The 18,457-nt window shown below is 44.9% G+C and overlaps 1 protein-coding gene across 1 annotated transcript in view; it reads right to left on the bottom strand.

Moving 5' to 3' along the window:
* Positions 1-12,475, bottom strand: part of LOC120930826 (NACHT, LRR and PYD domains-containing protein 14-like) — a 30,177-nt gene extending 17,702 nt beyond the window's left edge. Inside the window, exons 1-2 of the mRNA XM_040342006.1 lie at positions 12,342-12,475; positions 1,815-1,985 (exon numbers count right to left, since the gene is read on the bottom strand). Of these exons, the coding sequence (XP_040197940.1) occupies positions 1,815-1,985; positions 12,342-12,475 (305 nt within the window). The remainder of the gene's footprint in view (positions 1-1,814; positions 1,986-12,341) is intronic.
* Between the last annotated feature and the right edge of the window lie 5,982 nt (positions 12,476-18,457).

Genomic DNA, 18,457 nt, shown 5'->3' with positions numbered 1-18,457 from the left:
GGCCCTGTACACTCCATGCACACATGTGTCCCAGTCAGTCCCCGCTCACACTCACCCTGTCACTGGTAGTGTTGTTATACTCTGGGCTCCCCCGGAACTCAGTCATGTTGTGAGGGCTGAGGTTTAGCAGCAGGTAAGTATATGGAGGGATCAGAGGGGAGGGGGCGGCTCCCTGCATCCCGGGAAGAAGTGTGGACTCGTCTCCTTTCAGCTCTATCCAGCCCCGTTACCAAGGGACACCAGTGGCTTCCCTATTACTCTGGGATGTCCTGGAGGTGATGGTGTGCTGAACCTTCCCCTATGACAGAAGGGCTGGACGAGCTTGGGCGTACCTAGAGTATTTGGCACCCAGGGTGGATCCTATATCTGGCACCCCCCACCACCTTAAAATGTAAAAACACCCCACTGTGCCCCCTGCAAACCTCTGTATCATTCCATGTCTTTTTGTCACTACTGTACACCCCCTCTCCAACTGCACCTCTGGACCCCTTTACATTACACAGCACCCTGTACCTCTGGACCCCTTTACATTACACAGCACCCTGCCCCTCTGGACCCCTTTACATTACACAGCACCCTGCACCTCTGGACCCCTTTACATTACACAGCACCCTGCATCTCTGGACCCCTTTACATTACACAGCACCATGCACCTCTGGACCCCTTTACATTACACAGCACCCCTGGACCCCTTTACATTACACAGCACCCCTGGACCCCTTTACATTACACAGCACCCCACACCTCTGGACCTTTTTACATTACACAGCACCTCTGAACCCCTTTACATTACACAGCACTCTGCACCTCTGGACCCCTTTATATTACACAGCACCCCTGGACCCCTTTACATTACACAGCACCCCTGGACCCCTTTACATTACACAGCACCCCGAACCTCTGAACCCCTTTTTCCTCTGGACCCCTTTACATTACACAGAACCCTGCACCTCTGAACCCCACAGCTCTGGACACCTGCATGTTAAACAGACCCCCCTACAATACAGACCCCCCATACAGACCCACCCCCTACCAATACAGACCCACCCCTTACAGGGCAGATCCCCCCCACAGTCCCATTATGTACCTCAGATGATCACAGCACTAGTGGACTGGTCGGGTCCTCTCCTCCCCCTGTGTTGACATAAAGTAGAAGGGGAAAGGCGGCTTCACTCTGCTCAGAGCCGGGACCATGGAGAGAAGGCAATCTGACGGGTCAGATGTGAGGTGTCACACACACTTCGGTGCGGACGGCACCCCTCCCCCCGCAAAGCCAAGCCCCTACCTCAGATTCTCTCTGTTGTGTTAAGCCTCATGTGCCGCCCCCTAAACCCGCCCGCTCAGCCCCGCTGTCTCGGCTTCAGTCGCGGAGGGGGGGTTGCCGCTGTCTAAACCCGCCCACTACCTAAACCCACCCGCTGCCTCGCAAGTTCAACCCGCCCGCTTACTGTCTCTGCTTCAGTCACGGAGAGGAGGGGTGGGTGCCTGCCGCTGCCTAAACCTGCTTACGCTCTATGCTTCAGGGGGGGCCCTGACACCCCCCCAGCATGTGGCACCCGTGGCACCCCGCCCCCCACTTAGTACGCCTCTGCTGCACTGGGAGTGTCCGTGTGAGACAGAGGGAGGGGCCACAGTGCATAACAACACTTCGCTCTCACCTGCATTGTTCATATACTCCGAGGGACGTTCCTACAGCCAGCCGCCGGGCTCTCTCATGCCGCCCGCACCCGCGGCCCGGCTGCAGATGGGCCATGGCTCAGTAGTGGGCCGCGGACCGGGGGTTGACGACCCCTGATTTATAGGATAATTCTCACCTCAGCCACTGCAGAGTACAGCCAGGATCTCTGAGCCCCTCACATAGAATTTTTATTCCAGAGTCTTCCAGATTATTCCGTGATAATTCCAGTGTGGTGAGGGATCGATTATTGATAAGAATGGATCGGAGATCATCGCAGCCGGAGGAAGTCACACCACAATCATACAACCTGCAGAGACAAATCCAGACACATGATATTATATTATAAGATGAATATGAGGAATTATTCCCATTTAGTGAAAAGTAACATAACATCACTAGCGGAATATCAGGATATACAGAATGGTATACAGAGGAAAGATCTTGTTATTAGGGAAGATGATAAAGGTGAAGCTGTTGTAGTACTTATGTCTATACAGTATAAAGAGGGGGCACTGTGACAGCTCAGTCACCCCCTTATGTACCCCATTATTAAGCAGGACCTCACACAGGGGCTTCTGAAGTTGATAGAACAAGGAAAGGATCTGGGGGATTTATGAAAAAAAACAGCAGAATTTCTGATGGTGGATACCCCAGCGACCCCAATATTCCATCACCTTCCTAAAGTCCACAAATCAGGAGTTCCTATTGAAGGTCACCGGATTGTGTCAGGAATAGGATCCCTTATAGAGAATGTAGGGGGGGAGGGGTGGATATACATTTACAGACTTTAGTGCTGAGACTGCTGGGATATATTAGAGATACAAGTACTATTTTGGTGGATATTCCACATTTACAATGGGATTCTACATTCACATGGGGGATACTTCACATTAAAGCACTTCACCCCCAGACCATTTTGGCTGATTAAGGACCAGGCCACTTTTTGCAATTCAGGACTGTGTCGCTTTAACAGACAAATCTGCGGTTTTTATTTGTTGCGCTATAAACAAAAATAGAGCGACAATTTTAAAAAAATTCAATATTTTCAATTTTTTCTATAATAAATATCCCCATAAAAAAAAAAAAAAATTTTTTTTTTCCTCAGTTTAGGCCGATACGTATTCTTCTACATATTTTTGGTAAAAAAAAAATCGCAATAAGCATTTATTGATTGGTTTGCCTGAAAGTTATAGCGTCTACAAAATAGGGGATAGTTTTATTGCATTTTTATTAATATTTTTTTTACTAGTTATGGCGGCGATCAGCGATTTTTATCGTGACTGCGACATTATGGCGGGCACATCGGACACTTTTGACGCTATTTTGGTGCCATTGTAATTTTTACAGCGAAAAGTGCTATAAAAATGCACTGATTACTGTGAAAATGATGCTGGCAGTGAAGGGGTTTACCTGTAGGGGGTGCTAAAAAGGTTAAGTGTTTTCTAGGGAGTGATTACTATTGTTAGGGGGCGTGGCTTGCTGTGTGACATCACTGATTGTCGTTCCCTATGACAGACTCAGTGGCAGCCACACTAGGAAGAACGGGGAAAGGTTTGTTTACACTTACCTCTCCGCGTTTTTCAGGCCTGTGACCCGATCATGGGACACCGGCAGCGATCGGGTCCATGGCTGGGGTCTTAAAGGCGATGTACAGGTACATGCTTATGCCCTTTTGCCGACGTATATCGGCATGAAGGGGTTCTTAAGCGGTTAAAGCACTTTATTCTTCCATCCCCCATTCTTTAGTGTCTCCAGAAATCAGATATCATCTCCATAGATATAGATCATATACTAGGATGTTACAGGAATTATTACAGAGGATGGAAAAGATGAAGGTTTTTTTTACCTTAACCACTTCAGCCCCGGAAAGTTTTACCCCCTTAATGACCAGAGCACTTTTTAAAATGTTTGCACTGTGCTGCTTTAACTGGTAATTGCACGGTCATGCAATGCTGTACCCAAATGAAATTTGTAGAGGTGTACCAAAATAGAAATTTCAGAACTGAAACGAAACCAAAATAAAAAAAAAATACTTTTCTTTTTTTTTTTAATAATTGTATGTTAAAACAGTACAGTCGGATTGCAAAAATGTATGGAGCATCTCATCAAAGTACTTTTTATTATTTTTGTATAATTTTCTTATTTTTAATATTATTTTTCTCATTCTTTACTTTTTAATTACTTATTTTATTAATTTAATTATTATTTCTTTTTTTTAACACATAACTTTATTGCTATCACACAGGAGAAAATAATTCCCTGTGTAAAAGCAATTGGAGGTGACATGTTCTCTTTAATAACCCTGTCACCTCCAAAAACAGGAGTGCATTCACGGCAGGGACAGGAGCCAGACTAGGCAGCCAAAGATAGAGCCAGAGTGCTGAAGATAGAGCCAGCCGAGGGAGGTGTGGGGGGGGAGGACGGATGGCTGCACAGTGCACATATGTTCTGCTAGAAAAGAAAGCAACTCACTGCCCATATGCTGAAACTGTCTCCAAGCTGATCACACACAGTCCCGCCTGCTCCTAACCCCACACTGTGATAGACAGAACACATCTTAGCATTAGACCCACATTCTGTCTATCACAGCGTGGGGTTAGGAAGAGGCGGGACTGTGTGCAAGCAGAGCAGAGACAATTTCAGTGTGTGTTTTACCGCTCTGCAATCCCGCGGCACACCACTGATCACGTGTGTGCCGATCCGACGTCATTGATCTGTACGGATCAATGACGATCCGTTTGCACCATTAGTCATCATTGGCAATTTTTTAGTTGTTTCGGCATTTACCCAAAACAGCTATTTTCGACCGATATGTATCGGTCTCCAATATATTGGTGCATCCCTAGAAATTTGTGTCTTTTTCAAACAAATAGAACTTTCTTTTGGGGGTATTTGATCACCTCTGAGATTATAATTATTTGTGATATTAACGAAAAGAGACTGAAAAGTAAAAATATATATATATATATATATATATATATATATATATATATATATATAAGAAGGCCAGTATGGTGGCCTGAGTTTATGGGAGGAGCCCGGAGGGTATTTAAGCAGCCCACTCACACATGCTCTTTGTCGGTTCAGTGTGCGGTACTACCTGTCACTGGGCCGACTCTTTCCAGCTCACCTCATGTCCGTGAGTCTGCGCATTCAATCGCATTCGACACCCTCCCGCCCTTCCCTTTTTCAGGGCACTTCTCAGCATATCCTTCTTCAATTAACTACCCATTACTTAGCTTGGGTATGCCCCCTTTTCTTGGCATACTGACCAGACCACCAAGGCACACTTCAGGTCTATCTATGTTGTAAGTCTTGTCGCGTGTTTATGTGATCCACATCTCTCTCGGTCAGAGGGTAACGACCATAAATATATAATGTTCTCTTTGTTATAAATAATTTTTTTGTCATACATTTAGGCCGAAATGTATTCAGCCACATGTCTTTGGTAACAAAAAAAATGTAATAAGCGTACAGTGGAACCTTGGATTACGAGCATAATCCGTTCCAGGAGAATTCTCATAATCAAAGCGAGTTTCCCTATAGGAGCCAATGGAAACAAAAACAAATTGTTCTGCATTGACTTCAATGGCATGCAATACCGCATGTGGCCAGAGGTGGGGAGCACCGGAGAGCCTCAGAAATGATTGGAGACAGTTCGGCTGACCTCAGAAACCCTCGGGAAGGTTCATAAACACCCGGGAACAGAGTATTTCCGAGTATTTCTGAACAGCTCAGATCGGCTCTGCTCTGGCGCCCCTGCACCTCAGGCTAAATGCGGTACTGCAAAACCAAGGGTTAATTGAGTGCACTCCGGATATAGTTGTAAGAACTATTTGAAATGGAAGGGGAGTGAATAGGAAATTCAGGGGGAACTGTATATATTAGTCCATTGGTCCATTAAAAAATGTCCATATATAAAAAAAACACTAAACTAGCACAGAGATGGCTACCGGCTTGCAGATCGAAGATGGATCTGAAAAATTGTAGAAAAGAAAGAAGCGGCGCCTTCTAAGCGTAGTAATTGAGATATTTATTAAAAAACACAAAGGCATAAGAATAACACTCACAAAGGAGCTTAAGGTATAGGGCTTATCTGTAAGGTTTTTCATCCGCTTTGTCCCCGGGTACGGTTGATGCTGTTTCTGCCTGTGATGTTGAATGGTGGAATCCCAGTGGCTCCTTGCCTCTATCAGCAGCGGTGGGGGAACCACACACTCTCAATGAATGGAGAAGGAGGATGGCGTTCCGTGGAGCACAGCCGTAAATGGCGTCACTTCCGAGTACTAGGTCAGCGGTGAGGTGCACGCGTTCAAAGCATGCATGCTTCTTTATCAGGCTCTATAGGGGCCATCTTTGACCAGGCTAAATATAGAGAACAGGATGCTATCCTATTGGCTCTGCGATATAGAATGGAAAATAATATACAAACCTCAACGAAATAGCTGGACCTGACTGAAAGCATAGCTCAAGCTAAATTTAAAAATTATTATAATGATCATCATAGAAATACAAATGTATATAAATATATATAAACAAAAAAAATATATATATATAAAAACATATAAATACACATACAGTATATGGCACACAGTGCGATCGTATGTCGTCCCTGGATTTGTTAGATAGAGCAGAAAAATTAATAAGATCAATGGACTAAAAAAAAAAAGGGGGGGCATACAAACCTAGTGATACAAATTGTAAGATGAAAATCGACCTAATCCTCTCATGATATTATACATACATTAAGAGGCTGTAGAGTAATGCCATATGTAAGTTTGTGCCCGCCAACATAAATTGAAATGCGCAGACCCATATATATATATATATATATATATATATACACACACACACTGGCCAATGAAGTACTAACGCACCCACTCGGGGCTTGTGGCATACATACTGTATGTGTATAGTGTATACACTCACATACAAGCGTGAACTAATGCGTGTGCATGGGGGTATACAAAGATAAAGGAGCACAACCATAATTATAGTATATGCTCACGAACCAGAGCAAACAAATAGGCCCAGATTCACAGAGAGTTAGGCGCACATTACACCGCCGTAACGCAAACGCCGTACACCATGCCGACGCAGCGCAGAGAGGTAAGCATGGAATTCAGGAAGCCAGTGCTCCCAACGCTGCGTCGGCGTGGCGTAGGTTTAGAAGGCGCAGGCCGGCGTAGGTGGAAGTGGCTTGACCCATGCAAACCCATGCAAATGAGGCGTGACCCATGCAAATAATGGGCTGAGCACCAGACTAGTATGTTTAACTAACTGCGCAGGCGCCGTGATGTGGACGCATCCCGCTGCACATGCTCACAACCATGTCAGAACAACTGCCTAAGATATGCCGGATCCCTGCGTATGCCATTAACGTAACCTACGCCTAGCCAGACACACGTCCAACGTAAAATATGCCGGCTTGTGTTCCCTGGTGCAGACCTTTGCATGTCTGCTGCTGGGTTGCACCTCATTTATAGGGCTTAACTTTACGCCAGACGTACAACTTACGTGCACCTCTCGTAGCCTGCGTCGGGTGCACGCAGGTTCGTGAATCGCCGTATTTCCCTCATTTGCATGTTTGAATGGCTAATCAATGGGAGCGGCACCATGCTCCCAGCCTAAATGTACGCCCACTCTACGCCGGCATAAGCAAGATACGTCGGCGGGGTGTAGCCTGGTTTAGGCGCATATCTGTTTGTGGGTCTTGCAGAGATACGATGACGCACATTTGCACTTACGTCGGCGTAACTTGTTATACGTCGGCGTAAGTGCTTTGTGAATCTGGGCCATATTGCGCACTGGACTTAGTGATAAGATCAGAAAAATGTCGACCAAGCTATAAATGAAATGAGGAAGATGATGGAATTCTTAAAGTAAAATGTTCATTTCGATCCCTCATTCAAGCCCCCTGGGGAGAGGCTATCTAGGGTATAGATCCAATCATTTTCTCTTTCACATAACCTCTTATAACATTCTGCTTGGGGGAGGTGTTTGGAAATGGCTTCTATAACCCAAACACGAAGCCCCAAAGAAGACTGATGGAACTCTTTGAAATGTCTAGCAACGCTATATTTGTCACGGCCTTTTTCTACAAAGTTCCAATGTTCTCCGAACCTCTTACATAGGGTACGGATACGTGGAGCTACGTGCTCTCGCGCAGGGGAGCCGACCTGCCACCGTATAACTGCGGCGGCTGGTCGGCAAGTAGTTAAAAGCAAAAAGTAAGGGTCTGGAGGAGGACCAGAGGAGGAGTGGAGCTCTCCTGCAGCTTCAGGAGAGGTGCGAGGGCCACATGAAATGGCCTGGACTGCAGAGAAAGCCAGAAGTGAAAAGAGATTTCATTGAATTCATTAAAGGGATACTAGACAATGATCACGCTGAAGTTGCAGGACCACTTGAGACAGACAGGGAACACTGGTATGTACCAATGTTTGGTGTTTACCATCCACACAAACCTAACCAAATTAGAATCGTTTTTGATTCCAGCGCAGAGTATAAAGGAATCTCTTTAAATGACGTACTGTTGAGTGGCCCTGACCTAAACAATACTTTGCTAGGTGTCCTCATGCGCTTCAGAAAAGAGCCCGTTGCTTTCACAGCAGATGTGCAACAAATGTTTTATTGCAGAGAAGACCACAGGACTTTCTACGTTTTCTCTGGTACAAAGACAATGACAGACAAAGAAATTGTCGAGGACAGAATGAAAGTGCACGTATTTGGCAATAGCCCCTCTCCTGCTGTTGCTATATACTGCATGCAAAAGGCTGCCCAGGAAAATGCAGAGTGCTATGGACAAGAGGCCAAACACTTTGTATTGAGACATTTCTATGTAGATGATGGACTTGCTTCTGCTAGCACACCTGAAGATGCAATTTCCATCCTCAGTAAAGCAAATTAAATGCTGGCAGAATCCAACCTGCGTCTTCAAAAATCGCTTTCAACAGCCAAATATACATGATGAAGCCCCACCTAGGACGTGACGTGTAAGGTGGAGACGTCATCACGCCTATCAGATACACTAGGAGAGTCGCTACTATACTGTTATGAAGGAGAGGAGGGTCGCCGGCCGCTCTGTGCATTCTTACATTGATATATTGTGATTCTATGTGAGGATATATTACATGTGTAGCATTACCCTCAGGGAGCTGCTGGATGTTTGGGCAGCACATTACCTCATGGCTCCTCCGAATTCCTAGGGGTGAGTGATGCATATTGCATTTAGTAGAAGTAAAGGAATGTCCACGACAGGTGCTCTTTGCTGTCCTCTTTATTACCCAGCCGGGTAAAAACAATAAACTTGTATGAGGAAAGTAAAGCTGAATAAGAAGAGAGACAGCAGATTCAGGCTTGTTGATAAGGAAACAGTCCTGCTCCCAAACGTAACACTTCTCTGTGCCACTCATGCCAGAGTGGGTTTAGTGTACCCGGACAGGCCTCTCTCACTGACCTGGCAGCCAGAGTATCACTCGGACAATTACAGGAAAAGTCTCTGCCACAGACCCTCCTCGGTGAGCCTCAGAAAGGTCCACAGGCCCCTTTCTGGATTAAATTCTTGGAGGTATCCCTCCTTAATTGAGTTATGTCTGGATCTCCTTCAACTTGTCGCCCAGGTACCGACTGACAGGTGATCAATCCCTCAGGGTCCGGCTTCCTTGATCCCCAGTGGTTTGTCCAGGCCCTTTTCAACCGTCAGCCTCTCAATGGCGCTCCTCAGACTGACTCCCCATCGAATAGCAGTACAGCTTGGGATCCTTAAAGGTGGGAACCCAGTCACTCACTGGGTCTCCGTTGCTGTTCAGATGCTCCGGGCCAGCATGGCCCCGGAACCAGGAACACCGCGTGGCACACACGCCCCGGCCAGGTAGGCCATAACGCCGGGGCGCCGTGATGTGGCCACCCTAAAGGTGGGTGCCACACTGGACGAAGAAGACCCAGAACCAATGGCATCTGCCTCATAAATACCCCTCCCCAGCATGCACAGCGAGGTCAAACCCTCCTGATTGGCTGCCGGGAAAGAGCACCCAAACCTTGACCCAACTGCTGCAACCTGCAGCACTGGGGCTGGAAGAACACCCCAGTACAGCTGAATGGGCCCACAGCACAGCCAAGCTGAGACAGAGACCTTGTTTTGCAATTAGCAATCTGGATCAGAGTTTAACTACACTCTGATCTACCCTTAAATTTAACTAGCACCGGTACCATAAAGTACACAGGCGCTAAACATGTTATTATTAATAAACTATTAATGACCCGAGTATCCCAGCTATTCCAGGGGAATTACGACACTACCCTTCAGTGAACCCATCACAATTTGTCACGGAAGTGACGTATTACCATACACGGAGCGGGGGGACAGAGAGAGAGACCCATTCAGAGCGACAGAGAAATAGACATATAGAGATACGTAGATACATTCAGAGCGAGAGAGGAATACAGATATACAGATACTGAGAGAGAACCGGGGGTCAGGGAGGGGATTACCTCCCCTATGTGCATTACTTCCATTATCTATAATATATGTACACGATCTCTCTCTCGCTCTGAATGTATCTCACTATCTCTATATCTGTATTTCTCTCTCGCTGTGAATGGGTCTCTCTCTCTCTCCCCCCCCCCCCCGCTTTGTGTATGGTAATACGTCACTTCCGTGACAAATTGTGATGGTTCACTGAAGGGTAGTGTCGTGAATCCCCTGGAACGCATCACATTTGCCGTTGGAGCGCATTGCGCATGCGCAGTTGCCCGTCACGTGACTTCCGCAGCATTCTAAGATAGGCAGCAGAATATAACACTGCACCGGCTGGTTTTCTTTTTTTATATTTATTGTAATATATCCTAAAAATCCACATGTCAGAGGAGATCATTTCATCTGCATCACTTACCCTTTAGGCTCCTCCCACTAGAAGAGCAACCCCTCCACCAGACATTTATCCAGCATTCTTATAGTGTTTTCAGAGCTTCATAAACACAATGAAGACACATCATAAATGTCATAGAAGTGTTACTGAGCATTGCTTCCTTCTTCATCATCATCACACGTGTGAGTGAGTCCTAAGGGTTTCTATCCCATCCTATTTCCTGCTTGTTAGGAATATGGAGGGTCATTCCATATGAACAGAGCCTGGTCACTGTTCTACTATAAGGGGAACCCCAAATCCCATGGATGAGATTACAAAGAGAAAGATTCCCTCAGAGAGAGGAGAAGACATGAGAAGGGGACAGGTGATGGAAGATTCTACATGGGTGAGGATGGAGGACACCCAGAGATAGAAGGAAACACTAATGCCGCATACACATGGCCGTTTTTCTTGTCCTAGAAAAAATTAAGTTTTTCTTGATGTGATTCTTGTCAAGCCTGCCTTACGCACACACACGATCTTGAAAAAAATGCTGGAGCAAAGCGCGGTGACGTACAACGCGTACAACGGCACTATAAAGGGGAAGTTCCATTCAGATGGCACCACCCTTTGGGCTGCTTTTGCTGATTTTGTGTTAGTAAAAGTTTGGTGAGAGACCAATTTGCGCTTTTCAGTCTGTTACAGTGTGACAAATGTGCTATCTTCATTACAAACGCTAGTTTTACAAGAACGAGTGCTCCCGTCTCATAACTTGCTTCTGAGCATGCGCGTTTTATTCACGTTGTTAAATCCTACACATGACCTTTTTTCACGACGTGAAAAAAACGACGCTAAATTTAGAGCATGTTCGAAATTTTTAATGCCCATTTTTCACATCAAGAAAAATGCTCTGGAGCCCACACACAATCGTTTTTAATGACATTAAAAAAAATGTAATTTTTCACGTCATGAAAAACGGTCGTGTGTATGTGGACGGGAACAATCACAAGATGTCACATTTCCCATCACTGCAGATCACACATTTCTCTTACTTTAATTCCTGAATTTTACTTTCTGGGTTCAGCAGGACCCCGCACAACCACCAGGGACCCCGCACAGCAACCAGAGACCCAGCACAGCCACCAGAGCTAAATGGACCATTAATGGTTCTGATGGATGAGGATTGGATTTCCAACACTGGCATGTCAGTCTGTTCCCAACAAGACCAATCACTGCTTGTCTGGTGTGATCAGACTCCATAGAACCATTCTGGGAGTTTCTCCTGGATTCTATCCTCACTACACATACAATGTTATATGTACATGTACCCCAACATGTGTACAATCAGGAGGAATTATTTCCATCTCTCTGCAACTAATATTTTATTTTTTATGAGAGATAAAGTGATTTTTTATGAGAGATTCCTCTGATCTCTGACATAAATCAATGTCTGGCAGACAGTTCTGGACCTTTTCACTGTATCGGCCTTGTCCCCTGCTGGGCTGTAGATGAAATGACTAGGACTTCTCTCTGAGGCTCAGTGAGGTGACAATTTTATATCTACAATAATGGGGGGATTTTATTGGCATCTAGGCGTCACTTCTGGTCTGATCTCTGATAGTCAATGGAGGGGGAGGGGATGAAAGCCAATAACAGCGAGTGACCTGAAGGACTATGATGGAATCCCCAGTGTAACCGGCCAATCAGAAGTCTGTCTTTGTATAACTTTCATCTAGGTGACATGTCTGGATCCCTCACATAGAAGATTTATACCGGAATCCTGCAGAATATTATGTCATTTATAGGATAATTCTCACTCCAGCCACTGCAGAGTACAGCCAGGATCTCTGAGCCCCTCACATAGAAGTTTTATTCCAGAGTCTTCCAGATTATTCCGTGATAATTCCAGTGTGGTGAGGGATCGATTATGATAGAATGGATCGGAGATCATCACAGCCGGAGGAAGTCACACCACACCATACCAACCTGCAGAGACAAATCCAGACACATGATATTATATTATAAGATGAATATGAGGAATTATTCCCATTTAGTGAAAAGTAACATAACATCACTAGAGCGGAATATCAGGATATACAGAATGTTATACAGAGGAAAGATCTTCTTATTAGGGAAGATGATAAAGGTGAAGCTGTTGTAGTACTTATGTCTACACAGTATAAAGAGGGGGCGCTTGTGACAGCTCAGTCACCCCCTTATGTACCCGGTTATTAAGCAGGACCTCACACAGTGTCTCATACAGGGGCTTCTGAAATAGATAGATAAAGGAAAGGATCTGGGGGGTTTATGAAATAAAACAGCAGAATTTCTGATGGTGGATACCCCAGTGACCCCAATATTCCATCACCTTCCTAAAGTCCACAAATCAGGAGTTCCCATGAAGAGCACCGGATTGTGGCAGGAATAGGATCCCTTATAGAGAATGTAGGGGAGGGGTGGATATACATTTACAGCCTTTAGTGCTGAGACTTCTGGGATATATTAGAGATACAAGTTCTATATTGGTGGATATTCCACATTTACATGGGATTCTACATTCACATGGGGACACTTCACAATTAACCACTTCTGCCCCGGACATTTTGGCTGGTTAAGGACCAGGCCACTTTTTACGATTTGGAATGCGTCGCTTTAACTGACAATTGTGCGGTCGTGCGACGTGGCTACCAAACAAAATTGGCGTCCTTTGTTCCCACAAATAGAGATTTATTTTGGTGGTATTTGATCACCTCCAGCAGTTTTAATTTTTTGGGCTGTAAACAAAAATAGAGCGACAATTTAAAAAATTCTATATTTTATCTTTTTTCTATAATAAATATCCCCCAAAAATATATATAAAACATTTTTTTTCCTCAGTTTAGGCGATACGTATTCTTCTACATATTTTTTGGTAAAAAATTGCAATAAGCGTTTATTGATTGGTTTGCAAAATAGTTTGGAAAATAGAACTTTCTTTTGGTGGTATTTTGATCACCTCTGAGATTATTATTTTTTACGATATAAATGAAGGAGACCAAAAAGTTTAAAAATATATATATTTTCTACTTTTTGTTATAAAAAATCCAATCAACTCTATTTTAGTCATACATTTAGGCCAAAATATATTCAGCCACATGTCTTGGGTAACAAAATAAATTCAATAAGCGTACAGTAGAACCTTGGAGTACGAGCATAATCCATTCCAGGAGGAATTCTTGCAATCAAATCGAGTTTCCCCATAGAAGTCAATGGAAACGAAAATTATTCGTTACGCATTGACTTCAATGGCACGCAATATCGCATGTGGCCAGAGGTGGGGCGATCGGAGAGCCTCGGAAATGATTGGAGACAGCGCGGCTGACCTCAGAAAACTCTTAGGCCTCGAACACAACGGCGAGGAACTCGACGTGCCAAACACATCGAGTTCCTCGGCCAGTTCAGCCTGATGCCGCCGAGGAGCTCGGCGGGCTGAGAGCTCCCATAGAACAACGAGAAATTAGAGAACATGTTCTCTATTTTCTCGACGAGTTCCTTGGCGGCTCCATCGGGCCGAAAGTGTACACACGACAGAGTTTCTCGGCAGAATCAGGCTCTGACCGAGTTTCTCGCCGAATTCTGCCGAGAAACTCTGTCGTGTGTACGAGGCCTCAGAAAGGCTTGTAAAAACTGGGAACGGAGTATTTCCGAACAGCTCAGATCGGCTCTGCTCCGGCGGTACTGCACACCCCTTTAGCTTGAATTCTGCACAACACTCGCAAACCGAGTAGAATAATAAAAAAAAAGGTTGCTCGTCTTTCAAAATGCTTGTTAACCGCGTTACTCATAAACTGAGATTCACTGTATATTTATTGGTTTGCAGAACCACCTCTTCACAATTTGAATTAGGCGTGCTTACACCGGCCCATTTACGCTACGCCACCGTAACTTAGGAGGCAAGTGCTTTGTGAATACATCACTTGCCTCTCTGACTTACAGCAGCATAGCGTAAATACGATACGCTACGCCGGCTGAAACATACGCCGCCCTAGGTGAATCTGGCCCATAGTGTCTACAAACTATGGTACATTTACTGAATTTAAGCAGCTTTTAGTTTATGACGTCCCATCTCATTTCTTGAGGTGCTAAAATGACAGGACAGTACAAACCCCCAAATTACCCTTTTTGGAAAGTAGACACCCAAGGAATTGTTGAGAGGCATGTTGAGCTCATTGAATGTTTTATTTTATTGTCACAAGTGATTTAAAAATGACAATCTTTATGTACACCACTATAGAAGAATGTACTTTGTTCATTTCTCATTTCGAGGTTTAATTATGAGTGGGTAACTATAGAGGTAAAGAGGAGGCTCCCCACAGGGGGCAATACACAGGGGGAGGGGAATATCTCCTCTGATAGGACCAGAAACAGATTATGTAGTGATAAGAAACACATGACATGTTAAGGACCGATCCTCAGTTAGTGACCACCCCATTGCATAACCTCCCCCACATCCCACTTTTCAAATAAAACGATTGACAACGTTGTGGAGTAAAATTGGCCTTACGGCCTATTTATTTAACAAATTTTATAATTAACATAAATAACCGTTTTTTTTAAATAACTTTATACAAAACTTCACAACATTCTGGTGTCTAAGAGACCACAACTCCAATTGGACACTGGGACAAAAAACTATTTAACTTCGGCCTCAGTGGCAAGACCCCGACTCAGAGGCAGTACACCTGTCCGCAGTGACCTACATGTTTACTCCTTCCTGGTCAATCCTCGTTGACCGAAAGGTACCCGTAGCCCCATACCACCTATGGGTAATACTGTTTTCTAAACTTCCTGCCTTTTCTCCTCTTCCAGAGACCCAACACCGCCCCCCTTCTGCCTGCAACCTGGAGAGGGTGGGTGGGACGCTTCTTCCTGATGTAAATTGGAGGAGTGACGATACGTCACTTCCTCCCTACCCGACTGTTCTCCCAGCAGCCCCTCCTTTCCCTGGGCCACTCCTACTCCCTTAATGCAAACCCCATTCTAAACGCTGCATCCTGAACTGTCCCTCCCTGTCATGCCGTCCCTCCTCCTATTGTTTCCCTATCAGCTCCGGGGCTATATCTAAACGGAAGCACAGTCCAGACACATGTGTGACTTGTGTAATCCGTTCTTCAGAGGAAGAGGAGAAATGGGGAGAATTATGAAGAAGAACTCACTGTTCTCTATTCTGACAATCATCTGATATTCTACACAAGGACTGCCAAGGAGAAAAGCCCCCCTTTAGGATCTCTATTGTCTCCTCACTATTCCATCTCTGATAATCTGCAGATAGTGGAAGGGACAGAATGTCAGCCAGGAGATGACATCTAAAGTCTCCAATCAGACAATATATGACCTACAACCCATTGTCATGTAGTGTATGTTATAGAATACAAGGCATGTTCCTCCAATAATTGGGATGGACCCCCCGACCTTTACACATCCAGGTTGGTGAGATCCAAACACTTGTCTAATGTTTCAGAACCTTCAGAGGTGTCCATGAAGGGATAGGACACCCTTTTCTTTTTGCGGTGTAAAACTGCTTATTAATTCATGTTATATGTAACCCCGCCATGTCTGTGTGAGGTTGGGGGGCATCTAATGGGGTGTTGTTGAACCTAACAGACAGCTATGGCTAAGACCTGAAAGAGGGAGAGATGAGGGTACTCTGGTGAGGTTGGGTATCCAGTCCTTAGTAGCAGTGGAGAGATGAGGGCGCTCTGGTGAGGTTGGGTATCCGGTCCTTAGAAACAGTGGAGAGATGAGGGCGCTCTGGTGAGGTTGGGTATCCGGTTCCTTAGTAGCAGTGGAGAGATGAGGGTGCTCTGGTGAGGTTGGGCATCGGGTCCTTAGCAGCAGTGGAGAGATGGTACTGAAGGCAGAACTTTGTAGAGAAGAAGCAGCTCTGGAGGGTCAGAAAATAAAGAGAAAGGCGCCTCTAAGTGTAGTAGGTAAAATATTTATTACAGACACAATGGGATTACAACACTTAGAAGATAGTAAGAGGTCCTAGACATATAATGATTGGTCCTCATGCAGATCTCTATAATCCTCATCTGTCTGGGGGAGGGAGAGCCGTCCTGCAGCTGTCGGAGTCCCTGGTGATGTGGATGAGCGAGGAGGTGAAGATGCGATGAGGCGGCCCGGGTTCTGGAACCAAGCTGGAATGCATACAGCTGATGCAACATCACGTGAAGGTGGTAGGCGGTAACAGATTTCAGAGCATGCACGGCTCCTTCACCCGATGTCACATCAGCCGTGTGCATTCCAGCTTGGCTCTAGAACCCGGACCGCCTCATCACATCTTCACCTCCCACTCATCCACATCACCAGGGATCTCTGACAGCTTCAGGATGGCTCTCTCTCCCCCAGACACGATGAGGATTATTAGAGATCAGCATGAGGACCAATCATTATATGTCTAGGACCTCTTACTATCTTATAAATATTTGTAATCTCATTGTGCCTGTAATAAATCTTTTACCTACTACACCTAAGTGTTTCTCTTTCTTTATGACTAAGGCATGAATGGATGAAACACGTCAGTTTCTCTGTTGGGATGATTTTTAGCCATATGTGAAAATAAATTGGGATTATTATTTGGGAACCGGACGGTGATGATGACTTCTCATTACAAACCACTCATTGTGGAGAACAAACAAAATACAATAAGATGAAGCAGACTGCCAGCTCTACATAGTATAATATGTGGTTGTGGGGGGACTCCGGAAGGGGATTTTGTCCATAGGATACGACCTTAATACCTGAACAGAACCCCCACCAGGAGCAGAGAGGGGGAGATCGGCACTCACTCCCAGAGTCAGGACAGAGGAAGTCTTGGACTTGTTATGGCAGACAAGGACTCATAAAGGGGATGGGAGATTAGGGATGTTCATCATTTCTTCTAGTGATGGGGGTGGGGTAACTTTCCAGGATTTATAACTGCTATCTTTAAATGGGATTTGCATCCAGGTTGTGCCTTATCTCTCCCAAGAGCATCAGCAACAAATTTTGGGAGCCATTGAGAGAGCAAAGCAAGTGACTGTTCCAGAAATGAATTCCATTATTCGCCCTGCAACCTTACAACTTCACCATCAGCTACCGACCTGGTAAGCAAAATGGCAATGCGGAGGCGTTATTCCCGGCATTAGAGGATGGAACTATGGACTAACTTCAGAGTCAACCGTCTGGGGTCTCCTCCTGTGTTAGTCTCCTGCCAAATGGGGAGACCATGTAAATGGGAGGGCCTGTGGGACCCAGAAGCTCTTACAAAGTATGAGCCAGGAAATAATGGACATATGTTGGATTGCTTTAACATGGGTCTGTAATCCACAATATATTCAAGAATGTCTGGAAGAACTTTTTACAGGATGTTGATTCTGAACCAAAGGTCAATGAAAGAGTGACTCATTCATGTGGGAACACCGACTGTTAAGGTGTTAATAAGTCTAAATGGGAGGAAGGAAATTTTGGACAGCCACACTCCAATAAAAGGTAAAAGGTGGTGCCTGTTATTCTGGTAAAAAAATACTACAAAAGCAAGAAAAAAACAGCAAACAGTGGGGTAATAGAGCTAACTAGTTTCACATTGATAACCAATGCTTATAGCTATGACTAAGCATTGGTTATCAATGTGAAACTAGTTAGCTCTATTACCCCACTGTTTGCTGTTTTTTTCTTGCTTTTGTAGTATTTCTTACTAGAATAAAAGGCACCACCTTTTTACCTTTTATTGGAGTGTGGCTGTCCAAAATTTCCTTCCTTCCATTTATGCTCTGTGCATTGCCTGCACCCACTGGATTTTGGGCTATTTTATTCACCACTGAGGTACATCATCTGGACTACTGTGATGTAAATGAAGCTCGGATGGCTTCTGAAAGACCTTTCATTGTGTTATGCTAATTGACATTGTATT

This window comes from Rana temporaria, chromosome 3 (genome assembly GCF_905171775.1).
Source record: "Rana temporaria chromosome 3, aRanTem1.1, whole genome shotgun sequence".
Taxonomy (NCBI): domain Eukaryota; kingdom Metazoa; phylum Chordata; class Amphibia; order Anura; family Ranidae; genus Rana; species Rana temporaria.
Note: the sequence above shows the minus strand (reverse complement) of the source record. Positions and strands in the feature narration are given on the sequence as shown.